Raw genomic sequence first — 27403 nt, forward strand, 5'->3', positions numbered from 1 at the left:
TCGATAACAATATTTCTATTCTTTCTGCCACAAATCCATTAGTGGCTTTGGTTATCCCCTACTAGTAATAGCATCAAAGGTTTGCTATTAAACATTAGTCATTAAAAAAACTGCTTTATTTGTATATGGTTACCCATACTGAACCCATCTCATTCAGAGTTTTCCACTTCTAGTGCATTTGAAATGCCATATTTAACAAAAATAATGTATCCACTCCTTTCTTGTGTGAAGCTTAAGCCACATATTAGACAACTTTGAGTCCCCATTGCTCTGCTTATTACATATTCAAACACACAAAATTGCAGACATGCACTCACACCAACACCTTGTGAGAGAGCTATGGGAACTGTTTCCATTAGCTGTAGTGGGACTCCAGCTGCAATGAGGCAGGTAATGCATATTTAATGAGGCGTAAACAGATTTATAAACACACACACCCAAGGCACTGCACACCAATCCTTTCTGTTCAACACATGAAATCAGCCCACATGCACGCACACACATGCACACATAACCTCTTCCTGCTTCACCACTGATGCTCATTCATTTTCTCATCCTGTCTACACACACACACACACACACACACACACACACACACACACACACAGATCCCCAGACTCATTTCCTCAGGAGGGCCTTGTAGTTTGATTCTGACAATCTGTTCAGAGATGCTAACACTCCTCTGATCGACTTCCTTGAGAAAACTGCAGAGAATAAAAATCTAGAGACGTTAAAATAGGTGGTCTGGTTATACATCTGTTTGTAGGACATGTAATGTATGAATACCTAGTGATTTATTCACTTTTTGTGGCCTAAGTCTATTTCATTCAAAAGCAATAATGGTGGGAAAACTATGATACAGTAAACACAAACAAAAATACCTAAGTTTTCATGGAATAAAGAAATTGTAAACATTTGGTTTATGGATTTTTGCTTACCTTGAAACAGGTGAGAAAATAACTTGTGAAGCTTCATGGTCTCCAGTCTGCACTTCAATAGACCATTTATCACGAGAATCTGCCCTGAGGGCTTGTCCATGGTAGTAATCCAATCTGCTCTGTTGTAACCCTTCCCTTATTGGCTCCAGCGTTCGTTGGAATGAAGGACCTCCGGTCAGGTCCTCAGTAAAGCTTAGAAGGTCTAACTGTTGACTTTCATTCCTTTGACGTTCTCCCTCTGAAGTCCACATTGGGAGGCTAGAGTGATCTGTTTCTTCCTCATGGTCCTCATCATTTTCTTCTTCCATCAAGTCTCCAGAAAATGGTAATCCAAGTCGTTTCTCCATGGAAAGACACGAGTCACTGACCGGGGTGTCAATCGACGAGCTGGTGTGAGAGATGGAACTGTTGGTAAGCCCAGGCGATTGCGGTTCTGAAGTAGTTTGAGATGTGTCCTGTCGAACTAAATGATCCCCCCAGGTCTGAAAATCACCCAGGGATGTGGGGCATTGTGGAGGTGCAGAGGGTGACTGACCACCCTCATCTGAATCTTCCATTGAGATCTGTGAATGAACATAAACTTCTTCCCTTGTTTTGAGAAAGTGATCTGATGGATATCTTAATGACGGAGACACACTCCGAGCCACAAAGCTTGATTCGGTGTCATAGTGTTCCTCTTCTGGCTGTGTTTTTGACTCCGACTGATGAAAAGCTTCAGTGATATTCTTTGACTGGCTGTGACTAATTGATTCTGGGACCATGGGATGCTTGGTGCCATTATCAGCACTTGTTTGGAAGTGAGTGTCTTGAATCTGCTCTGTAACTGTATCATCTGTGTCAGTTTTTCTGCTCTGGGTTTGACTGCGATGTGTGTTACTCTCCTGTTGATTGCGATGTGAAGTTTGGGCCTGAGTTTGCAGTATTGTGGCAGCATAAGAGAGCATGCTAAAAGTTTCCATGGACTTATGTGTTCCTTTTGATTGCCTGCTACTTCGCTTAGGCCTGTCACACCACTCATTTTCAGCTTCTTTAACTGTGCCGGACACAACAATGCTTTCCATCTCCAAACCTGAGAAGGAATCTCCTTCAGAACTGGATCCATGTTTAACTTGACTATCTGCTCGAAGGCTATCGGGGCTATTCATCGTGTCCCGCTCTCCTCCAGGGCTGGAGCTGAGGGACATGGCTTCAGCTATTTTGCCCTCCACATTTATGTGGTTGCCTTGGGTTTCAAATATAGGCACATCTACATTTTGGGCGACTGTGATTGTCACATTTTGCGATGATGAAGCGGAATGTGAGCCACCATGTTTATCTAAAGCAAGACTGTCCCAACTCATAAGGCTAGGGGATAATGATTGTTCAGGCAGGATATGAGCTTCAGCAGCTTGTTCTTTACTTTGTGAAATTTGATTTACTGCAGTGGAGCAATCAACCAAAAGAAATGGGGAATGATCACCTGTTTGGTCTGTTGACTCAGTTTCCTCAATTTTGTTGCTGTTCCTACTTTTGTTAAAAAAGCTCGACTCACTGGCTTCCTCAAACAGGAAAACTTGGTTGGTTGATTGTTCTTTTTCTGAAATTACTGCCCTACATTCACTTTTTCTCAGAGGATCTGAACTCTCGCCCTGGTTGTGGCTCTCACCCATTTGAAAATGTTTGGTCACAGCAATGAAAGGGCTGGACTGATCCTCTAGCTGTATCATGTCTACAACAGGACTGGAATAGGTATCAGGTGAGGATGTCAGGCTCCATGCACCGGCCCCTACATTGTCATATTCAGAGGTGGAGGTGACCATGCCATGGACTGTTAAGTCCCACATGTCAGAGCCTTGTTGGACCAATGTCTCAGCTTCTGAATGTTCAGATGACAAATTCTGTTGGCTCTGAACACTTTCCATGTCTCGGTCACCTGTTCCTTCATCCTCTATTTCACCTTCAGCAGATTCTATCACTATTTTCACATTTATTTCATTACCTCTCAACTCAACTGCTTTATATATCTGATCCTCAGTAGTAGCTTTGTCTTCCTCTCCCTGCTTACTGGCAGGTGACTCGAGTACATCATTGGCATCCGATGATCCCATGTGACTCAGGTTTTTAACATTTTCAGGCCCTTCTGGACTTGCTATTGTAGAGGAACTATCTTCTCGTATGGTGGTGTTCCACATCTGCATTCCACCCTCAGAGTATCCCATTGGACTCTCTACAGATGTGCCGCTCTTCAAATTTGAGTGTATTCCATAGAAGGACCCAGAGTTTTCGGACAAGTTGTCAGGAGTTGTTAGAGGTGAAAGACTGTCATCTCGAATTGTCATATTCCACATATCTAGAGATTCAGGGTACGATGTGGTGGTGGCACTATCAGATTTGAGAAATCCCTTCTGAGCTGTGTATGTCCAGAAGTCCAGCTGTTTTTTTCCCCCTTGGACTCCTTCATCCTCTTCTTTAGATGTGTCTGGTGTTAACATCTTCAAGACTTGTTTCTTCAAAGACAGAGAAGATGTTCTATCTTTTGATCCAATGAGAGCAGCTTTGCCTTTCCCCGTTATGTCATCCTCTGGTGGTGTCAACTGAAGATCAGCCAGTGAAACGGCATCCCACTGATCTCTAAGTAAAGAATCTGGGTTCCAGTTGTCATATGATTCAGTCTGATCAGTGATCAAACTTAGCTGAGGTTCGAGACCCTTTACCCTCTGAGTCGTCTCTGACTTTTGGATTTCTTCTCTGCTTTCTCTTTCTCTGATGTCCACAATTAAGTCTTTATCACTAACTTCCTCGATAACATTCTGAGGGCTCTCAGAGTCTTTGAGCCTATTCCAGGTATTACCATCACCTGATAACATCCCTCCTGGTGTCTCAAAGCCGAGTTCATCCCAGGTCTCTGATAAAGACGAAGACATACTGTCTTTATGTTGAAGGCCATTAATCCTTTCAATTACATCCTCTGGGAAGAACCTGACTCCACAGCTGCTGGGTGGGCGGCTACCGACCAGGCTGTTGACGGGAGTAGGGGGAACCACAGTGTCCAACATCTCGCTCCCATGAGTGTGACCGTGGTGGTCAATTGAAGAATTTGCACTTTCTATCCCTCCCAATGAATATGGAGCAGAAAAATCTAACAAGCTGAGCTCATCGAGCTCTGATAAACTGGAGCTCCCTGCTCCTCTTTCACCTTCATCTCCTCTTTCACTTGAGTTTGCTAATTCACCTCGTGCTCGCATTGTTTGGTCACTGCTGTGTAATGGATCAAAACTAAACAGGTCAAAGTTGTCGCTCTTGTTTCTGCTAGAGCGATTCTTCCTCCTTTCAGGTGGGATGGGAGGAGAAAGAGATGATAACCCCAGAGGAGAAGGGTTTCTAAGGAAGAATCCTCCTGCTCCTGCTGTTGGACCTCCACCTGTCATGATCTCCCCAACTGGACTGTCATCGCTGAGAAACACCGAACTTTCTTTGGAAGAACGACTGCTACGAATGGTGGTCATGCCACTGTCGGGGCTGACTAGCTCCCCACCAGCACTGACTCCTGCGCCTACTGGATCCTCTTCACCATCTGCCATCCCCCTATTTCAAAGAGACAAAATATAATTGAATTATAGCAATTTCTGACTTGATGATCCACTATTGCAGACACTATGTAACAAAAACAAAGCCAGTGATATAGTTTATACCTTGATATTGCCACAACATCACTATTGCCTCCGTCAGTTCTCTCTATGTCAGAACCATCCATGTCATTGATGCCAGATGATCCCTGGGAGAACTCCACACTGCCCGCGACGCCCTCAGTGGAGGAGGTTCTGCTGCTGGGGTGGCAAGCCAAAACAGAACTCCGCCGGTCCACAAAATCCTTCAGGATGTCATATATCTCTTTCTCTAAAAGAGGAGGGGTACCAGAGGATGCTGAGGTGTTGATAGGAATGTGGTAGACTTGTAGATTCCCTCTACCCTCCAGTTCACCAGAAAGAGACCAGCTGGACGACTCCTCTAACTCAGAGCAGATCTGCAAAGAGAACCACTGAAATTTCAATCCTCAGGACTTTTTTCTTTTTTTTTTTCTTATTGTTTTTTATCCAAGAACATTTCAAAACATTAAGGACTACACATCATGAACTGTGACATTTTCCTGCTTTGTTCACACGTTATATTTTATGGTGTACCCAGAAAGGGGCCACATGGTCTCATGTGCACTTCCTGTTTCACACTCACCACACCTGCATCTCATTACTGATCAGTGTCTGAGTCTATATTTGCACTAAAGCATCCACATAAAGTTTCATAGATTGTCTTTGCATTTGTTTGAAATCATTCCGATATATTTATTCTTGGTTTTGTGATGTTGACTTGTGGATTTTATGACTTTAGCCTTGCAGACAGATTCCTCTGCATGAGACCTGATTCCAATAAATAAATTAGAACTGTTTGAAGACTGAACTGTTTGATCTGTGCAAGTGACTTCCTGATCTTGGTTACACAGTCGGTGATAAGCTGCTATTTTATGGAATACAGTCTTTAATAGCTCACACTGATGGCTGTTCTGGTGATCTTTCAGATGGTTTACCTGGTTCAGTAGATCTGTGCTGTTGGAGTAGACAGCCACCTGCTGGCGGGGATGATGAACTGAATCGCTGACGGACATAAGAACCACCAGACCCTCAAAGCCAAGTTGTTGAGTGAAGAATTTCAGTCCATCTATATATTCATGCGAGCTCTGAAAGTAACAAAAAAGATGACATTTTATCAAAATAGTCCAAAAGTTACTGATAAGTATTTCATTCTGGTTACAACTGTATGAGAAACTTTGCTAGACCCCGACTTTTATTGCACATATGATTTAATATAATTGAGTAAAACTGCAGTGGTTTCAAGTAAAGAAATCATCTGTAGCAATGAGAGACGAAGCTGTCAACATGCACAGAGGGGTAGAGAGACACTTTGTGATTTATTGTTTGGAAATTAACTGTTTGCTCTTAAAACAGCCACCATGCACAGATTATGGTAATTCGATGACACACACAGTGATTGATGGATGTAAAGTTGCATTAATTAATTGTTTTGTTTGTCAAGGGAACTTGTTTTTTTCTTTCTCTGTGAAATGATTAACAACAATGTTATGGCAGCTATAATTTGCAACGCAGGGTTACGCATAAAGAGTGCAAAGTGATACTTTTCAAAACATATTTGCTTGATTAATCTAGATTTGTTGTACAACTGTTTGCTTTGCATTCACGAGTCCCCAAAATTGTTGTTGTGCTTATTTAAGTAGAACTTTTCAACTAAAAAGACAATGATGGAAAAAAAAATAAAAGTTTGACATTCATTTGTGCGTCTGACAGTCATTAAAACGTGTTTCTTTTAATGCTGACTGCCATGTCCAAATACTCCAGCAGTGTTTGAAGATGTTTGCGTGTCTTTTCACTGCAGCGCTCTGACGCCATGTGTGGTACTTCTACTGCGCGAAAATGTGTTTTGAGCGTGTTTGTATGGGTCCGCTGAAAGTGATTGATGAGAGCTTCAGGCGTTAGATCTGCCCAGGCTGTGTCAATATTAACCTGTGAGGAAGAGGGGGCTACAATACTCCTCCCCGTTACTCCCTCCATCACCTCCCTCGCTCTCTCTCTCTCTCCCCACAATATGGCAGACTCAGCCCCATCAATCCTCTCTCACACACACACACACACACACACACTGTCACTTCTCTGACACTGCCATTTCTCAACGCTGATATCCTGATGAGTGCAATGAAGCCTCGCAAGATTCGTTAAAACACACATATTCAGTCACATGAGAACTAATGTACAAGCAAAGACTTATATAAATGTAACACATAAAGACAAATATAAATCCACCTGCAGTCCTCGATTGTAATTTCAGTTTATGAACAAACACGTGCCCGTATGTACACATATGAGCTTCAGCAAAGCAATAAACTCTTCATCATTTACAGTGCAATATGCACAGAGATGTGCAGATGATGCCGATATTCAGATGAAGCTTCCACCCAACTGTGTGCATATGCACATAAAGCTACACACACACACACACACACACACACACACACACACACACACACACACACACGCGTGTGCGCACACACAAAGTCAGGAAAACATAGTCGGAAAACGAGCAGAGTGCAAATCTCTGTGATAACACGCAGGGAGACAGTCTGTCTGCCATTTGGCTCTTAACCGAGTAAATTACTACTCATATTGTCTGCCCCTCCTCTTTCTCCCTCTGCCACCCCCAGATACACAGATTGCCTTTTCTTATAAATTATCAACATGTTAGATATAAAATCCACTTGCTAGCTGTCTTCAAGCACCTCAGGATCTGGACAGAGACCTATTTCTCACTTGCTGAGCTTCAAAGTCATAAAGACATCATAAACCAAAGGGTTAAAATCAAACATTTCCTTTATTTTTTTTTTAATCATTTTAATTTTGAGACTACATCCTGATATTGCAGGTGTGTTTAATATCAACTCACATTGTAAGCAATATGAGGGAAAATTACAGTGAGTCATTGATTCAGGATCATATATTGTACAAAAGCTACGGCAAATCATATTGAAACTTTAACTATTGCCTCATGCCCAGACAAGAAACTTGCTTTCAATTCTAATTGATGCATATGTAAAAAAAAAAAAAAAAAAAAAAAAAGGAAAGACACAGGTAAGACCAGACCTTTGGCTCCCAAATGCACTCCCAATTTTTCAAAAATGTCTTGCAATGAAAATATATTTGCCTTTCATGAAAATATACCGTGTGTTCCGACGAAGAAAACAGAAGAAAATACAACAATACTTCAATAACAATTGAAACTGTTGCAGAAGGCTGATAGATGGTTAAGCCTGGCTCATGCTCGCTGTTTGCTTACTTATAACTAAACAACTTAAAAAAAATTTTTTTTAATTAAATCAGTTTGTTAGACTGAAATTAAAGCGTGAAGAGTACTGAACATTAGTACTGACGCACAATCAATGTTAGATTTATTGAATTGTACTTATAAATTGTTGAAAAAAAATCACTTAGATAAAAGTACAAACCACTTTTTTAAGTACACGTAGAGTGACAGACTAATCCTTAGATATTTTATTGCAAAAGAACGCTTTCAGCTTAACTCACCTGTGTAAAATCTATATTCAAAGCACATTTCTCAATCAAACTATGAGAATTACGATATGGAATTTGTTTTGAAGTTCAAAATGAGAGAGGAAAAAATGTTCATCAACCTTGAACATTGGAGGATATTTCTTGCAGTTTGGGCACCTTAAAGTCAACTGAGCATTTTTTTTAACATGACAATGATTACATCTCCAAATTTCAGTGAGATTTTGGCCAACTCTTGCATATATTTCTCTTCCGCATATTGCTGTTCTTCATTCTGTTCCTTTGTTTTTCTTTTGGTGTAAACTTTTCTTGTCGTTCTTCTGCCCAACTCCAATTTTTTTCTCTCCCTCACCTGTGTCTTCCTGCAAAAGTTTGCCCGTTCACGTCTTGCTATCACACTGTTTGCGGCTTCATCTTCATCCCACCCTCAGTCCCAATCCACCAACAAAGCCCACGCACGCACACAAACACAAACACACACACACACACACACACACACACGCTCCCTCCCTCCCTCATTGGTTGTCTTTGCTCCACAGGTAGCAAGTCTTTAGCGGCTGCTCGCAGTTCTCCCAACCTGCCGTCATTATGCACAATAGCCTTAGGTACAAAACTCAGGCCTCATAACTCACGCCCCGCGTGCGTAAATTCCCGTGCAAACACAGTCAAAGCAAAAACACATTTCCTGCTGTCGCTAACATCTCCGGCAAAGAATTAATCAAGCGTTCATCCATTTAGGCTCTTTGCATACCCTTTCTGTCAGAACACAGAATGCTCAGAGACTTGCGAGTTCTTCTCAGGCGATCGTTTCGCCACCCTGATGAATCCATCAAGCGAGGTTTGATTTATACATCTGTCTGTGATCACAGCGGTACAGCTACAGTAAATGGGGTGGCAAGGAGCGAGCTGACACCACCCTGCTCAAACACACACACACATGCAAATGCACGCACACATGTGCAACATATACCGCTTGCCTCATACACACACACACACTCACTCACACATGCATGTGTGCACATACTGGCTGCCATCTTGCACGCGCGCGCGCGCACACACACGCACCGTATTATTGCTCGGGAAGTTTTTGGAGAGACAGAGGGAAAAGGGGAGGGTGGTACGAAAGTTTGCAGAGAAACAACCCCAAATGTCTTTCTGTCTGTCTCTCATATGGGCCTTCTCCACATGCTTCATTCACTCAGCTCTAAGTGCAGGGATTTTGGGGCCAAGATGCAAGCACTGAGTCTATAAATGTTTTGCTTTGTTTATTTGTTTGCCCTCAAAGCCTGAGGAAGCCACAGGGGGAGAAAGAAAATGGGGAAACAGAGAAAAATCATAAGATTCTCTTTTCTTCAGAGGATAGGATGAGTAAGAAGATGCTGGATAATGATTGTGTTGTGCAGACATGTCAAATAAATATAATATTTGTGTACAAAAAGAAGATAGTACAACATGTCGCAGTCAAATTTACATCAAAACATGATTCTTAGGATGCAGTTAATGTGTTTATCTTATATATTTGGCTCAAGTGCTCCATGTCTCCGAACTGGAAACAACAGAAGATGGGTGGATGAAAGAAAGACGCCAAGAAAATAATTCAAAACTGAGTGGGGAAATTCAACTTATCACTTTAATCTTATACTGTTGCGTTTCACAGGATATGACAATTAAATTATTAAAATTAAAAAGTTTTACAAAGCAGAGAACAAAGGGCCTTACACCGACCAGGATTCCCACAGAATGACCAATCACAAATAACACTCAAAAATGTGTTATACATTTGCAACATGAAATTTTCTGCACCATCAAAAACGCACAGCATACAATAGCCATGAAAGTTACTCTTGAATCATCACTCAGTCTGACGCAGCTACAGCAGTACTTAACTTTCAGAGACAAAGTCACTGCAGCATAATGAAAGACGGAGTAAGAAACTCGGGGAGTGATAGAAAGACGGAAGGAAAAACAGGCGGGGCACCCTGGCTCCCTGGTCTTCAATCTTAGTCCCTGGGAGGCCCACCCTGCACCTGCTGTCTCCAAGTGCCTCTCATCAGAAAGGCATTTACTGAGTGCCGTGGCTGCGGGCCCCTTCATTAGCAAGCATAATTATTTGTGCAAGTGGCGTAGGGCAAAACTGGCCCTGCATAAACAAACAGAAGGGCCGGAGGACTGTGAACAAACAACGCATTAGAGACAATCAACGTCACCAAAACAAAACCTAAAGCACGGTGGATGGAGAGATGGGCATACATGCACACCAAGAGAGCATAAAACACAGAAACCTACCTCTACAATACGCAATGTTAAATCCATGAAAACAAGAACCACAATTAAGTTAACTTGCCTGCATTGCCACAAAAGTGTGTGTTATCCCATGATTTGGGTTATACATTTAAGTCTTGGGATATAAAATTAACCAAGGATCCAGCTTCCAGTTTTAAGAGCTCAAAAATCATTTTGCGCTCGTAACGGACGATGTTTTTCTGTTATCTCCAGGCTGTGGGCTTCACACCATAGTTTGGAAAGAAGAGTAAAGCAGCATCAGCGGATTGCCTCCTCATGGTCGGAGGTGAGTTACTGTGCCGAATGAAAATCTTTTTCGGAAGGGCTCACAAAATAAGCTGCGTGGTTGACAGATTGCTCCAACATCACATGTAAGCTCTGTAAATACAGCGTGTGAAGAGGGAGGGCATTTGATTTATGGCTCCATCTATACTCCACCACTCACCTGTGGTCGTGAGCTTTTTACTGCACAAACAGAGGTGTGACGGTAAACCAGCTTCATCTGACGGGCTGACGAAAAGTGTGTGTGTCTACTGAGATGGGTATCTAGATCTGACAACATACTCACTGGTGTCTTATGCTGCTATGAGAGAATTCATGATATTTCCAGTGAAAACATGCGTTAAGATTAGGCCAAAGTCGGTATTAGGTGAAGATTAGAGATTACACTACAGCAAATGAATGCAAGTCAGTGTAATGTCCCCTGTAGGCATGTGTGTGTCAATGCGTGCGTGCATGTGTGGCTGCTGGCTCCTGTCCTCCTCACAGTTCATCAACTCCACAGCATGACGACTCTTCTTCCGACCAAAGCTTCATCTGCTAGCGCTAATTTCTCAGCTATGAACAACTCCAGTGCACACTCACGGGCACGAATATCTGAAACGAGTCGCTTTTGTTCATAAGAGTGAGCTAAAAATGCTACATTGGGTCAGAAAGCCCTTTGAACTTTGCCGAGACATTGATTCCACTCTCTGACTCGCTGACTTGCGTTCAGATCTACAGGTGATGCCACAAAACAACAATGTGTCATTGAGAAAGGCACCTGAAAACTCCTGGCTCCTGATCTGCTCGCCACAACAGTACAATAATCCTACTTCACATCATAACGTGTTACTGACAGCTTTAACAGATTCAGAAAAAAAGCTGTTTGTGTGACTGTTGTAACACTTTGCTCCACATTAGCCAAAAACAGAAATGCTGTTTGAGCAACTGACAGACATATTTACTGCCCTGCTTTGAATTGAGTGAGCCTGAAAGTTTAATTTGCGCTTTTTTTTTTTTTCTCTCCACAACAGAGACACACCCAGATTGACTAATGTATGTTTGTACAGTATACGGAAATACATTAGTCAGTCTATATGATGTCCTCGTCATTACGGCGCACACCACAAGCTTTTTCTTCTGCTAACTAGGTAATCATTGTCAATTTTTTTTCACCCAAATATCTAACACTGTCCCCTTTAACTGCCATCACACACACACACACACACACATACTGTGCACACTCTGAAAAACACATATCACATAAACCATTAAAGACTAATTGAATCTAATTTATTTAGTTTTCTGGAAAGAATCATTTAAGGCAGAACTTCCCTAAGCTCCCTCACTAAATGACTCTCATACCGTTTTACTCTCTTTTCAAACACAATTAAAAAATAATATATAAATATATACACACTGCAAATGACATGCATATAAGGAGTTCATTTTGGAGCCCGATCTCAGGTCATTAGTAACCCACCATGACGCTTTGGAGTTGGGGTCCGCTGGCGACATGCAGGCCCCTGGCCATTTATTCTATATTAAGTCTCTAATGGGCCCCCTCTCCCTCTCTCTCCGTCTCTCTCTCTCGCTCTCTCTGTCTCTCTCCTGACACACAGCATGTAGGCACAGCGCTGGTAAAATATGCACAGAAAGTCCGGCGCGCACACGCAGACAAAGCCATTCAAATGAATGGTTATTTATTCGCTAAACGAGGATCTGGGTGTTTAATGTTCCTTGGACGTTAGGTAGTTTTCTGGGGGAGGCAGAGCCATACCCCTACGGCTACAGACATCATTTATTTTACACATAGCCTAATACCGCACGCTAGGCAGCCGCTGAGAAAAATGGGCTTAGGAAGAGAGAAGGAGATATAAAAGAAATAATGAATGATTTTTTTTTTTTTTTTTTTTTTTTTGGGAGGGGTGGGCGCTTTGGTGGGGGCAGTGAACACATTAGAGTCTGCAACACGGAGAAAAGCAAGAGGAAGATTAAAGCTTAAAGCTGTGTGTGTGTGTGTGTGTGTGTGTGTGTGTGTGTGTGTGTGTGTGTGTGTGTGTGTGTGTGTGCAAGCGTACAGACTGACTGAGAGAAACTGAAGTCAAAACTAATATGAAACAAATGTGTGTGTGCACGCTGGTTTCTCTATACTGCTGGGGACATACTGTATGTCAACTAATTTGCACATTGGCTGGTCAGAGAACTCAGGTTACCATTGCGACAATATATCAGGATCCCGCAAAAGGAATTCAATAAACTGATCTGACTTTTGCTTGCTTTGTTTTAAGGACATACTGAGGTCAGATTTATGTTAGTTGCAAGCAGGAATACTACAGTTTAAGCTTAATTTAAGTCTGAAACAAATGAATGAAAGTGAATGCGTATCCCCCCCTTAAGGCATGAAAACAGTGTGTTGTGTTTCAGAGTGTGCATGCTCGATTTTTGAACATCAGTGGGCGTGAAGGTGATTCAGTGATAGTGTGTGAGGCTCCTCAGGCTGTCATCTACATGTCATCTAAATTCAGAGCATCACAGCATCAGAGGGGGATCCTCAAGTTTCGAACAACACTCCTCCAAAAACTGACACAGCGCAGGTGGGACGGATTCAAAACATCAACGCCATCAAAAGTAACTTCTCGAACAATATTTTCTTCTGTGTTTTTTGTGAAAACTTTGGACATAATCCCGAGCTCCTCTGAAAACAGCTGACAAAAAGAAGCGGACAGTAAATCTGTAGATTCTGACGCGTTTTTATCTTTTTTGTTTCATACAATGAAACAACACAGGCATAGAGATATATTGCATGAAGGTAAATAGTTCATGAACCTCTACCTCTTTATCTGTGGTCAGCGATGTGAGCCCGATGGTCATCTCTCCATCAGAGAACTCCTTCAGCTCGGCAGTCAGCCGCTGCATCGTGTCTACACACAGCCAGCACACACAAACAGACTGACAGTTATATGAGACGCACACGCCAAAAGATACAAAACAAATTCACAACAGAGAGAAAAAACAAACACACACACACACACACACACACAGCCATGAATGCAACCAATCCAGAATGTGAGACGGGGTATGTCCAGAAAATCAAGTTGAAATCAGAAGGTGCAAGAGTCCAAGCATTTCCTGATAAAAGGCGAGATAACTGGTGTTTGAAGCCCTTACACAGCGTGTGTGTTCCATCAGATATTTTGCTAATCACCACTGTACACACTGTCCTCAGATCTTGTAAAACTGCTGTGTGCCACGCTATACTGGCTTTTTTTGTAAAGCCCTTTCACACAACCATGGTTGAAAAAGAGCTGTACATAAGAAGTATGACTTAAAACATTAAACAGTATGTATATATATATATATATATATATATATATATATATATATATATATATATATATATATATATATATTAAACTAGAAGAAAAGAAGTAAGACTATAAACACAACTGTTTTAAATAAAACAATAAAACACAACAAAATAAAAACACTAAGGATATAAAGAAAAGATAAAACAAAGTTTTGAGATGTTTTCACTCACTGTTATGAGCACAAAGTGAACCACAGTGTTCTCAGACTGGTTATATATGTCTGTGATTATACTTCATATTTTCAACAGGTTTTGATTGCCACTCAGGAGTAAATGAATCCATTTGAATCTGATGAAGTTTTATATCATTGAGACTGGAAACCTCTTTCATTATATTAGAATGTATATCGCACTGGCAGACGCTCCAGATGCTTCTAGACTATATCTCTGTGCACACTGGAAACATATTGCAACACAGTCTGTGTTGCTCAAAGCATTTCCTTAAATCAGTCTGATGCATGCCACCCTGATCCACTCACTTAGCTCTAAACGTGCAATTGCGTGCATGCAATGCGTGTTAAATTGACTATTTGTTCAGATCGATACCTTCTAACTGGTGACGTCTCCACTGCTCCAAGGACACCATGAGCTCCTCCAGCTGTGCTGACTGGCAACCATCTTTGAGCCACAGAGCTTCCTGTTGGAGGCGCAAAGCCTCTGCACACACACACACACACACACACACACACACACACACACACACACACACACACACACACACACACACACACACACACACACACAGTGAGTGGCTTTTATTCAAATCACTCAAATGCAACGTTGCTTCAGTGAGTACAAAATGCCGATTCTTAAAGTGTTGTTGAGCTGTTTCTGCATTTCATAAATAAAACCTTCTCATATCAAGTTTGAAGTAGAACAGCACCTTCGGGTCTGAAGCCAAGGAAATCCACATATAATGAGTCTCAGATTCATGTTGGAATTAACACATCATGAAGCACCACTTCCCTGCATCCGCCATACTTACGGCAGTGACAGAGTAGGAACTGATGACTATTCTGATTTTTTATAATGCAGTTACGTTTAATTAAGATTCTGTGACCTTGTTACTTGCCATAAAATGACGCTATGCTGGGTTCAGTATCACAAACAACATCCTCCTCCTGATGGATTACAAAGTAACCAGCTGCTGTAACTGAATAAAAATGCTACATTGTTGCTTCTTAAATTTACATACTATTATGTATAAGAAAAAGGCTTCAGAGCTCCTTCAAATTCAGTTTACCAAGATGAACCAAAGATAAATTGATAAGTGACATTAGGCTAGACTTAATTATAGCCAAAAAAGTTGGATTTTGTCAAACAGTTTTTAATCACTCATCTGAAGGAAAAGTTCCACAGACTTTACTCCAATTCTGTGTGAGCATAGTAATATTACCAAGGCACTAAAAGAGTGAGTGAAGGATTTACTTGACAAGTAACAGTTAGCATTATAAACTAATATACATTTCTTTTGTTATAAGGTTTACCCAAAACCTCTCACCAGTCTCCTTTGCACCAAATGGACACATTAGAATTTAATACATGTGTTTTTGTGTCGTTTTGAGAAAATTTAGATGAGGAAACTGACCTTTATGTGTTATTACCTCACAATACTGTGAAGGAAAAAAAACCTCTGCTTGTATCTGTGATCACGTTCTGGACCCAGAGGTCATGTACTGCTGGATGAATGTGGGGTTGTAGAACGACCAGTGAAGTGAGCAGTGTGTGAGTGGATATCAGTAAATCTTTCACGTGGAAAAAAAAAAGATCTTTCAGAAAATGAAATAAAAAGTTCTCTTCACCCATGTCATACTTATCTTCCTGTGGAGTTTATGTAGTTTAGAAATCAATAAACTGAAAGAGCACTCTCACTGAGAAACAAGGCAAGTAAACTACTTAAAGTACATCATGTTATTGATCTATTCATATTTTTTTTGCCGTCTCTGCACTTTAGTTGGTTTTACTATCTCTTCTGTTCTCTTTATCCACCTTAATCCTGTTTTCCTTTTCTGTTCACTTGCGCTGTCTTTAAATATATAAATCACTGCTGAAGACAGAAGAGAAAAGCAGCAGGGCATTATTAAACCAGCTAAATCTTAATCCGGATGACGAACACTGCCAGCTAACCCTGCTTGAATCACAACTAAAGTAACCACATTACTATAAATGTATAATAATTATAGATTTTTTTAAAATCATTGGAGTACAGTATGTCAGGGACTTGGAGGCAAAGTCAACACTTGGAACTGCAGTTATTGTGTTTCTCAAACCATTCCTGATGCATCATTGCTTCGTGGCAGGGTGCAGTAACCTGCTGAAAGAGGTCACTGCCATGAGGGGGCTCTGTTTCTGTAAAATGATCTACATAGTCTGCCACATGACTTAGGTAGGAACAACGGGCAGAAGTAAAACCTGCACATAATACTGCCCGAAGCGTCACGCTACCTCCGCCGACTTATCTTCTTTCAATAATGCGACCTGGTGCAGACATGTAAACAACATATATGCACCTGGACATCCATGGATGTAAATGTAACCAGTTTTGATGGTCATACTCATTGTTGGAGGTTTCAGCAGAACACAATGAGCATGGCCTCCACCTTTCCAGCACATGAAACCTGTGATATGCTGTGTAGTACTTTAACACCTTACTAACAGAGACAACTTTAACCTCTGCAGCAGTTTGAGTTACAGTCGCTCATCTGTTTGATCAGATCACACCGGTCAGCTGTCGCTCCCCATGCCCTCCCATGACCATTTTTATTCATTTCACCAAAGATAATGACAGTACCACTGCCAACTGGGAACAACCCACAAGAGCTGTAGTTTGGGAAAGGTACTGTATAAAATAAATATATTTGATTTTTTTTTTCTGTTTCTAACACATTAACCTTGAGAACAAAATGATCTCTTGCTGGCTAATAGATCCCACCTACTGATAGGTGCTATGATAAAGAAGTAATCAGTTTAATTACAATGTCTGTCTGCACAGAAACACACTTGATCTCTACCAATCTCCACCTTCTAATTTTTGCCTTCATTCAAAGACTTTGAAACATTTACAAATTCCACCATGTATCCTTACTTTTGAGGAGACACCTCAGTACCTGAGAAATGAAAAAAAAAAAACCTGTTTACAACACTAAATATTTCAAAAGAAAAGAGTCACATTATGGGACTGTGAGCTTTTTCTTGCTCACATTCAGCACCCCTCATCTCTCCCTTTCTCCATCTCCTAGTGGGTGTTAAGCGAGTCATGTCAGGGGATTTGTGTGTGTCCTCCTTCATCGCCCCATTACTCCCCCCTGGGGGAGCACTTGTGCCTCCCTCACCTCCAAGAATCTCCCCCAGCGTTGCTCTGATGTGCTCTGCTGCCTCTTGAAGAATCTCTCTTGCGACCGCCGCCACGGCGGATGGCGTCCCATCATCGCCAGTGTCCTGCTGCTGCCCGTCGTGATGGACCACTCGCAGGATGCTGGACTCCAGAGTCTGATACTCAGCGCTAGGAGAGGCGGAGCACAGTGGTGAAAATGCGGACGGCTGCTGAGGGCTGTTATGCATTTGCATAAATACAACTTTCCTTTAGGTCATACGGGATGAAAACACACAGGAGTGAAATGCACATGCAAACAATCTCAAAGTCTCACTCTCATTTTCACATCAACAAACAAGTCGACTCAGGCAGAACCCAGAGCGCCCGCACATCTCTGTGTGCACACACAATTACACACACACATCAGTCAGTTGAAATCTGAAGCCTCTTAAATTTATTGCTCCCAAGTAAGTGGTTCACATCAACAAAAGGGAAGAGTGTGTTCACCTGTCCAGCAGCCCATCTCTGAGCAGTGTGAGAGACAGCTTTCCCGTGTGATGGAGCTTCACAAGATCCACGTCTTCCTTCCACACCAGTGACCTTTCACTAATTTTCATACTCTGCAGATAGCTCAGTGTTTGTTCTGGCAGCGCCGCATCGCCCCGCCGGCTGCACAGCACCGGCACACAAACTCCACCCGACGGTTCCTTCTGAGGCGCACGGACAAAATCCATAAAGCCGACAAGGAGTGAAGGATTAGGGATCAGATGATTAGGATACACTTATTAATAAGGTCAAATATGATCAGACAAAATTTAAAATTCAAATGCACAAGAAAGCGATCAAACTACATCACAAAAAAGTTACAGAAAAGTGTGTGTGCGCGCGTGCACGTGTGTGTTTGTCTGTTCTTCTTCCGCTCTACTGTTATGGCAATGACATGCAGTGTTTGCCAAAATAGCACTTTAGATAATGCCAGCTTGTATTTTTCTGTATATTTGGATGAACACAGGGGTTACATGGAAAACATCCAAAAAAAGAAGAAAAGCCCAAACAATGTCACCAGCTTTGAGCAATATTCAGATTTTAGGAATAGGAATACCACCACCACTGTCTCATAATTGTTTATCTTTCGCCTGGGACGGCCGGATTGTGATGTGTATGACAGGAATGATTTCAGAGGATATTGATATGGATGACGTGCAGAACCAGCAGCGGTTCAGTCCCATATAGACTAACTCCAGCTCCGCTGTGCACCTGCACTGAGTGATCGGCCACAGACGGAGGCCACCTGTTTATATCAGTGATTCTTTGTGTTTTAGCATATTTCTGTTTTACACACAGTAGGAATGACTTGGATAATAACCGAAAAGAAGCCAAACAGAATACTTAATCACAAAGGGAATGAGAATAAAAGCAAGGCACAGGTTGGTACAAAGAGAGCAGCACATTTACTCTGAACTCCTCTCAAGCCATAAATATCTCCTCCTAAGCTGAGCTGCAGTTTTTATGCTGAATGCAGAGCTTCCTGTGTTTCAGATTAAAACATGATGAGTCAAGTATAATAGCCAACAACGAAGTAAAATGTGGCCGCTCAATATGCGCAACTTAGCAGGCTTTATCATGAAAGTGACAGTCATTCTATATTCATTTCTTATAACTATCGGAGTTAGCACACACATAGTTTTCCCACTCGGACTATTTAATGGTTTTTAATTTGTCGCTGTTTGATTGATCATTTTCCTTGTATTGAAGTATTCAGTTCCACAACACTTTTTAATTAAAAATGTGTTGCTTGTTCCACCTTTCTAACTTTTAAAACCTATTTAACTTTTTTTTTCCTGCTTTCGATATGTTTGAAAATATTAGTCCTTATTCCCAATCAGCTGCTTCTTTATTTCTAATGTCACATTCACACTTCCAGTTTCCTGTCCGGTAGAATCAAAGTGTTTTCTTCTTGACAAATGAACAATCTTCAGATAAGTCGATTGTGATCTGAATGGTAACAAATACATTGGGTGCATTCGCATGCGCATGCTTGAACACACACACAATATATTTTTTAAAGCCATGCTATTTCTCTTTCAGACTTTTTGGGGTGTTTCTATCCGTGGTGCTTTGTTACTGCCTTGTTCTGTCTCTTTGTCTCTCACTGAGCAGGTATGTGGGTCAGGTGTATCTGATTTACCACACTATTGTGGGACAAAACGCTGCTCATGGTGGTTTTTCCTGGTTGGCCTCCCTATAAGCCAAGCGGCCATGATGCTGCATTTTTCTTAATAAACTAACACGATGTGCAGGAAACAATGGTAGGAAGGCTGTATCAACTCTGGTATGAAAAAAGAAGTTTTAAAAAACAGACCCGATCTTGTCAATGTGGAATACTTTTTTACAGAAGAAAATGAGCACAGAGACGGAGGAGTCATGTTACCTGGCTCAGGTGAAAAGCTAAACACAGTGTAGCAGCCACAGTGTCCACATCTGGCTCCAGCCCACCCAACACTGCGTGAATAGAACTCTCTGGTGCATCTGCCTGAAAACACACACACACACACACACACACACACACAAGGTTAGAGAGTCTGATGTTTTTAAATCTCTTAATGTGCTTGGCAGGACATTATTCTGTGAGGCCAAATCTTTGTTTTTCAACAACCAGCAAAGGAAACGGTTTACGGCTCCGCACAGTGTTGCTGTTTGATCTGATGGCCGATATGTTGTGTATTATGTATCAGCTCAACCTCATCGAGCCAGTGTGAGTGTGTTAGATGACTGCAGCATTTTGTAACCAACAGTATGCATTATTAATGGAATCTCAGTCCTGCAAAGTTCAGTTCATGCTTCAACGAGAATATGATGTGACAGGCTCACCAAATCAGTTGTAAAGACAGGACAGCAGCCTAAATTAGGAAGAGGAATTCTTTTTTTTTTCTACTTCCAATTCAGAGCAACACAGATTATCAGAGAAACGATGACTTCCATTAATTTCAGTAAACAACGAGGACAAACACTCCTCATTTAGGTTAAGTGGACATTAATGACGGCTCCATTACAGAGATTAAACATTCATCTCTTGGTGAAAAAGGCATAAAATTAGGTTTTCCCCTTCATTTGTAGAACGCGACCATCAGTAGAAAATTTTAATGTGGCAATCTTTCACTAACACAGCTCCTGACGCAAAATGTAAATCTCGTGTTGCTATTTATATACAGGTCATTTGTGGACACAAAGATTAAGTCTGCAGATGTGTATTCATACTGGGAACTCATCAAACTTACTGAAAGTTAGGTAAGGCTTTCTAAATAATCTATTCTTCTGTCACCGAATACAATGAGTAAAACCAAGAAAACATTCTAATTAGCCTTTGTTACACAGAACAAAACTACACCCAGGCAGCGACAGCCAGCCCGAGTGTTCTTCCTGTGTCAATCACTGATGTTTTATCTCCGACAGATAAGCTGAATCACCACCTAGTACAAGCCTGGCATGCAGCCCGCTCCGTTAATCACAAAGGGAAATGTGGATAGAATGAATATCTCGTCTGTCTGTGGTGCATCGTAATGGACTTGTACGATGGTGCTGGGATGCATCGGGGAAGAAATGACAGCTTTACAGCAGCGAAGAGAAGCAAAGGAAAAAGGTCCCTGTTCAAGTCAGACATTGTAGTTGGTAACTCTGCGTGGTGTAGGTACATTCAGATACTAGCAAAATTACTAAAAGTAAATGATCTCCTTAATTATAATGTGTTGAAACGGTGATCGAAGTATGCAGTCAGTGGAGTTAAACACTTTGAGCACTACTTTTATAAGTGGATAATCCTGTTTTCTTAAATATCGACCTGGAAGCTTAAGCAATGTCCAGCATACTTATTTATCAAATATATAATGGAGTCTGGTGATTTAAAGAAGCTTAATGCAGCAGTTTGATAAATAAAGCTTAGGTAATAATGCATGAGGAATGAAGCCAGTGTCTTGTCTCCGTCCAGAGAGCCTCACCTTTGATGGGCAAATGAAATGAGTAAAGAGATGGAAGTTCTGTGCACAGAGCAGGAGGGCCAGAAAAAAAAAAAAAAAAAAAAAAAACCTTAGAGGCTGTTGGTTTAGGTGATGTTGAGAGGAAAGAGTGTGGTGAGGTTGGGGAAAAGGGGGTCATTCTGTCCAGAAGAGGCTTATGGAAAAGAGGGCTGGAATATCAGGCCTGGAGGTGCAGAAAAGACGGGACGGCAAGAGGGAGGACTGACAGGTGAGAAAATGTGATAAGGAGTTAGAATAAAAAGGAGGGACTAATTAGAGATAAGCAGAGGAGAAGATACAGGGATAAAAATGGAAGGACAGAACATGGAGAAAAGTGAAGAGATTGAGAAGAAGTGCATGAGAGAGAGAGAGAGAGAGAGAGGGGTTGAGGGAGGAGGTCTCCAGCCAGCTCCTTCCTAGGAAAGCGAGAGGGCGAATAAATCAATAAGAGATAGCCAGAGAGAAGGAAGTGATGCATTAGCGGGAGAAAAGGCCAGTGTCTGTTCTCATGCAGCAAAGCATTAGTGAGTGTGTGTGTGCGCATTCACACATGCACGAGCGTGTGTTGGCCATTTGATATCTTTCAATCTGAGTCCTCTTCCTCAGAGCTCTGTACCGCCTGCTGCATTCAGCTGCTCTCATCTCTCCTTTTGCTAATCTCACGGCAGGTTTTCAAAATACTTAGTTGATCTATTTTATAGACACATCTGCCTCAATGTATATTTTTCAATAAAGTCCCCCCCCAAAAAAAAAAAAACTGTAACTGTCTATGCCCAGAATACAAAGGGGACAGTTGTACATTTGGAACATGATTTTGTTTACATGTTAAATTGATCATGTAAGTTTTATAACTGATGTGTCAAAATTAACCATTATTTAATAACTGCATTGTATTTTTTCTTTTGTCTGTAATCAAGTATTCATCATCTATACTGCTTTATCCAGTTGCGAGAAACTAAAGTCGATCAAGAAGCTAAAGCTGATCCCAGAGAGCACAAAGTCACACACACACACCCATATTCAATGGATAAACCAAAAAATGGATAAGTTGTTGCAGTCAGGATCTTTCATAACTGACAAACTGAAACTGCAGTTTCTCTTAAAGGCATTATCCACCTGTTTCATGGTGCGTTCACAGAATGCTTTTTCTGTGAAAGAGAAAGGTTGGCTGCAGGAGAATCCTTCACATTAGCAGAACAGAAGAATGAAAGCCTGACACTGTAAAAGCTCCCTGCCACTCAGGAAAACATATTATTCCTTTAACATGATTTTCACATGTTTACATACAGACGCTTTCAAGCCATTCACACAAAAGTACAAAAGCTGCGCAAATGTCACATTTGAAAAAGTAAGAGTGTTTGGACTCAGTTTTGATTTATTTTCATTCACCTGAACAAATCATTTAACTGGACTTTGAGCTGGAGTGTGTGTGTGTGTGTGTGTGTGTGTGTGTGTGTGTGTGTGTGTGTGTGTGTGTGTGTGTGTGTGTGTGAGAGAGAGAGAGAGAGAGAGAGAGAGAGAGAGAGAGAGAGAGAGAGAGAGAGAGAGAGAGAGAGAGAGAGAGAGAGAGAGAGAGAGAGAGAGAGAGAGAGAGAGAGACCTAATGTGCCTCACTTTGTATTGCATATGGCTTAAACAAAAGGTTTTCTTTAAAGGAATAAACTCATAAGTTTTACATGACGTGAAAGTTGACTTTTGTTTTTTGGTGTCTAAAACTTTTTCTCACCACTGAATGTATTTCACATATCACCAGAGCAAGCCTTTGAGGAAAGCTTGAGAAACTGACAAAATAATAACAGAATTATTGTAAAGTCTTTTGAGTTAAGAAACAAGGAAGACGGTGAAACATGTAAACCTTCAGTCATCTTTGGGAACACATTTGAAGTTTTGATATTTTTACCTCTCTGATAGCTTTGCCTCTTAACAACTGCAAAAATAATGCTAATTCTGTACTATATTCTTATCTAACTTTGTGCTGTGTGCCAATGCTTATATAATGGTGTTTATATTTACATTGATGAAAACTGTATTAATAAATGTGACGGCACTTTCATCCCACATGTAGAGTTTGACAATGTCTGGTTTGTAGATAATCAAATAGTCAAGGCCATTCAAGGTGTTCTTAAATAGCTGAGATTTATGTGGCCGAGCTGGAAGTACACTCAGCAAATCGCTTCGGTTCGATGCCAAACTATGTGAGAGAGAAGGAGTTAGAGCTGCAGAGCCACACAGAGAAAAACTGAGAGGAAAGAGGCTCAGTGAGTACTAAGAGCCAGGCCAATTAGGGGTATGGCTGTTCTGGACCACGGCCATCCAGAGAGTGCAAACACACACACACACACACACACACACACACACACACACACACACAGAATGACAGCGAATAGAGGAGAGCGGTCAGCAGAACAGGCAATCCTCAAAGTTTATATTTGAGTGCTAGCAGAAAGAGATAAAAACTGTGTCCCATATGTGTGTGTGTACACGTGCACGTGTGCATGTGCATTATGGGAAAATGGTTGTTAATCAAGATGTATGTCACACTTTATCTGAAATGTATGTCCATTACACTCATCGGTTGCCCCTCTTATCACCCAATTACCCTGGTGCGTGCTGATCTGTGAATTTTCTTCCTTTATGTTTTCTTTCTTCTCAGATTTCCTTCTGTCTTTGCGAAGCACATCCAAGATAAAAGCTCCAAATGCTGTTAAACTGTTCCTCCAGACAGGCCGTCCATATGCAGGCCTGTTTTGTGCTGACAGACACCTGTTCGTTCAGGGGTTTGATCATCAAGGGATGAAAAATTTAAAGAACATTAAAGTGTATGTATTTACTCTTTTGTCAATATACTGTCAACAAATCCAATTTTTACTCATATGACTATGTCCTAGATCTTCACCCCAAAATAATTTCTTTTCTTCCACAAAATTAAAAAAAAGTCAAAATTCTAAAATACATATACAATACACAGCCTAAATACACAAAATACTTAAAAACAGTGACCAAATATTCCATGAGATGAGGTTGTTTCCTCACCAGTGACAAGCACTATTGAATTTCTCCAGGTACCTTTAGAGCAAAGTTACCTATAGTCAACAGTTTGTGGATGGAAGAATGAAAAATATGCAACAGCATTTGTTTGAATGTGCTAAGTAAATGAAGGATAAATTCTGTTTATATCTTTCTTTCCAAAGGTAATACTTGAAAAACAGAACCAGGATGACTTGTTAACCACAAGCATGAGAAACATGCAGGGAAACGTGTTTTCCCTGCTTGTGGTTAATTTAAAACAGGACAGCTGATAGGGACATCAGGCTTTTTCTGATGAATTCCTGAAATTGACAGGTTGCTGTGTAGCCAATGGAGACAACTCAATAAATCATAAAAAACACTGTGCTTAGCTCAGCTAAAGCATCCCAGCCTAAACCGCAGCACAGACAACCTACCTGGAAAACAAAACTCTTCATTCTTAAAGACATCAGTATTATGTATTAAGGCTTAAAGTTCATGTTATAGACAGCAGCTTTAAGGGCCCCATGACCTCAGGGCATACAGATCCACTGAGAGTCACTGTCTGAGCAGAAACAGCAGCACTGCCAGGAGAAACATGCAGAAATGGAAAAAAAAAAAGTAGAGACTGAATAATAATAGCAAGTTTGTGTGCTCCACAGATGAATGGTGGTTCTGTTTCACTTAAACCATATAAATTAGGCTGTCTGGGATTCGCTGTAGGTTTTTCCTTTTGTGTGAACCGACATGCAGCCTCAGTATCGAATGCAAATTGTGAGTCAGTATCTGCAGAGCAGCCAGATAGCAGGGAAGGAAGGACAGCCTCTGGCTAAACTTGTTGATGTCGCGCCTCCCTCTCATTAAAAAGCCCCTCATTCAAATTCACGCACTGATGTTCCTGTAAACGCAACGTGCTTATTGTCAGGGACCAAACACGTATTTTCTGCCCCCCTGTGCTGGCAGACTGGCGATCTACAGGTGCTTTTATGGGGGGACCGAGGGGACGTGAGAGGCTTTTGCCGTGCGCTTTTTTCCCCTTTTTTTCCAGCAACAGGAACGCAGCCTGTAGCCCGGCAGCAGCAGCAGCAGCAGCAGCAGCAGCTTCGCTCCCGTCATGGTCTCATTCATTACATCCACAACCTGGCGGTAACGCCGCTGAGGGCTCTCAACTCACCCCGAGTCTGCTCTGGACCCTCCGCAAATACTCTTCCATGTCGGCCTGCGTCGCTACGGCGCTGCTGCAGATCTCTCCATATACACCAAGTTTCGGCAGCTGATATTTGTGTGTGCGTGTGCGTGCGTGCGTTTTTTTTTCCGCCTCTTTCTCTCTCTCTCGTTGCTTCCGAGTCCCCTGCTGCGCTCGCACTGCAGTACTATCTGCCGCTGCGTGTGTGTGTGGTGTGTGTGTGTGTGTGTGTGTGAGCCGTCGGTCCTCCCCTCCTCTACGGGGTGAACCCACAACACCGAGCGGTGGGTGTGACGGCAGGAAGAGGAGATCCGGCGGAGGCGCGCTCGGTGATTCAGCCGCGCTCCCTGCGGTAGGATGCCCCCCTCTCCTCCCACCCACCTCCGTACCTAACCCGCCCACCCTCCAACACACCGATGCGCGAACACAACACGCGTTCTGCGCGCAGCCTCGGCGCCCGACCGCGCGCTGGATGTAGTGAATGATAAATAGAAGAGCTTCAGCACCACGTCGTGTCATTCCACGCGTCTCGAGCGCCTTTCCGCGCTCCTCTGGCGCGCGGCAGAAATGCCGCAATGTGATCACGACCAGGGCGCAGCGATGCCTTTCTGTGAGGGCTGATGTCAGGGAGCACTTTAATTAAACTGAAACATGGCCGTGTGAATAACAGCCCTGCTCTACACGCACACACAGGTCCGCCCTCCTGGATCAGGGCTTTGGAAATGCGCACTGTTCACATTCTCAGACGTCTGCTTTTAGTTCCTGGTTTTCTCATGTTTGCCCACATCCTATGATGTTATTGATTAAGTTATTTGGATCCTCAGGGCCTGAAAAACCGAAATCTAATCTGGTAAGTCATTGCACAAGCCTGCAGTTGTCAAATGCGTTTAATTCAATTTTTTATACGTTTGTTTTATTTATAATCTAGATCTCAGTTACAATGACAAAAAAATCTATTGTACCATACAGTGTCTTTTGATTAACTGATTGAAAGTTACCGATTTCATAATGATTTCTTTTCAAAATAAAGGCACCTGAGCCCTAGGTTTTCCCTGCCTTGCCCCCTTAAACTGTGATACCACCCAGAGAAGCTCCTCCCATATTTTTTGCTACATCAATCCCACAGTTTACCCATATTAATGTGAATCATTGTGTTCCAACGAAATTGGGATTGCAGGCTCTTCATTGGTGTTTTTTTTTTCTTTAAGGTACATGACATTGATATTTTTACAAAGTATTCATTCTTCTTAACAGTGGAACAAAGGAAGACATTTTGGATAGCCGTTAGTTACAGGTTATTGGGTCGTATTTGTAACAATTTGGCCAAGAGTCACCATCGTCAAAGGTCACCATCAGAGTGACCTTTGAGCTTCCTGCCAGAGACCATCCATCCATCCATCTATCCATCCATCCATCTATCCAGGTAATTGACAAAGCTATGTTGGGGTCCTATTGACCCCACTGATTTTGTGCTGAATACATCAGTGTGCTCCTGAAAAATAGTGACAAGCTAAGAAGTATTAATGTCTCGTTTAATTACCACTCTTCAATCCGGGAGACCCTTTAGGGTTTACCTGCTCTAATATATATATATATATATATATATATATATATATATATATATATATATATATATATATATATATATATATATATATATATATATATATATACATATATACGCGTTAACGCACTGCTTCCTTAACGCCAACAAATATTTTCAACAGGCGTTAACGCTCCCCCTTTCCCACACACGCACATTGAGCTCCAGCTGAGCGTAGCTGGAGCGGCACATGTTACAACCTGAGCAATTATAGCTACAGTCGGATAAAAGTCCAAAACACTTTCAGCAGTTTGAGCCAGAGTTGTTTTTGATTGCTTTTTGGTGCAGAGTTTTCAATCTTGACTGGTGACTACGAAGTGC

The 27403-nt window shown here is 41.7% G+C and overlaps 1 protein-coding gene across 1 annotated transcript; it reads right to left on the bottom strand.

Moving 5' to 3' along the window:
- Positions 1-1313: 1313 nt before the first annotated feature.
- LOC115397755 (protein prune homolog 2-like) lies at positions 1314-25672 on the bottom strand. The gene is made up of 10 exons (XM_030104214.1): positions 25468-25672; positions 19706-19807; positions 17782-17984; positions 17294-17463; positions 14508-14618; positions 13427-13515; positions 5500-5649; positions 4610-4941; positions 2533-4502; positions 1314-1420 (listed from the first exon to the last, which is right to left on the bottom strand). The coding sequence occupies exons 1-10, from the start codon at positions 25504-25506 to the stop codon at positions 1314-1316; spliced, it is 3273 nt and encodes a 1090-aa protein (XP_029960074.1). The 5' UTR covers positions 25507-25672.
- Positions 25673-27403: the final 1731 nt, after the last annotated feature.

The sequence above is a fragment of the Salarias fasciatus genome, chromosome 12 (assembly GCF_902148845.1).
Source record: "Salarias fasciatus chromosome 12, fSalaFa1.1, whole genome shotgun sequence".
In the NCBI taxonomy this organism is placed as follows: Eukaryota; Metazoa; Chordata; class Actinopteri; order Blenniiformes; family Blenniidae; genus Salarias; species Salarias fasciatus.

Bases quoted from the DNA above. Each gene is read 5' to 3' on its own strand.
- LOC115397755 (XM_030104214.1), bottom strand. From the start codon at position 25,506: ATGGAAGAGTATTTGCGGAGGGTCCAGAGCAGACTCGGG. The intron at 14,619-17,293 runs GTGAGGGAGGCA...GTGTGTGTGCAG, and splicing joins GCTGGGGGAGATTCTTGGAG to AGGCTTTGCGCCTCCAACAG. The intron at 1,421-2,532 runs GTAGGGCAGTAA...GGTGATTTTCAG, and splicing joins TCCTCTGAGAAAAAGTGAAT to ACCTGGGGGGATCATTTAGT.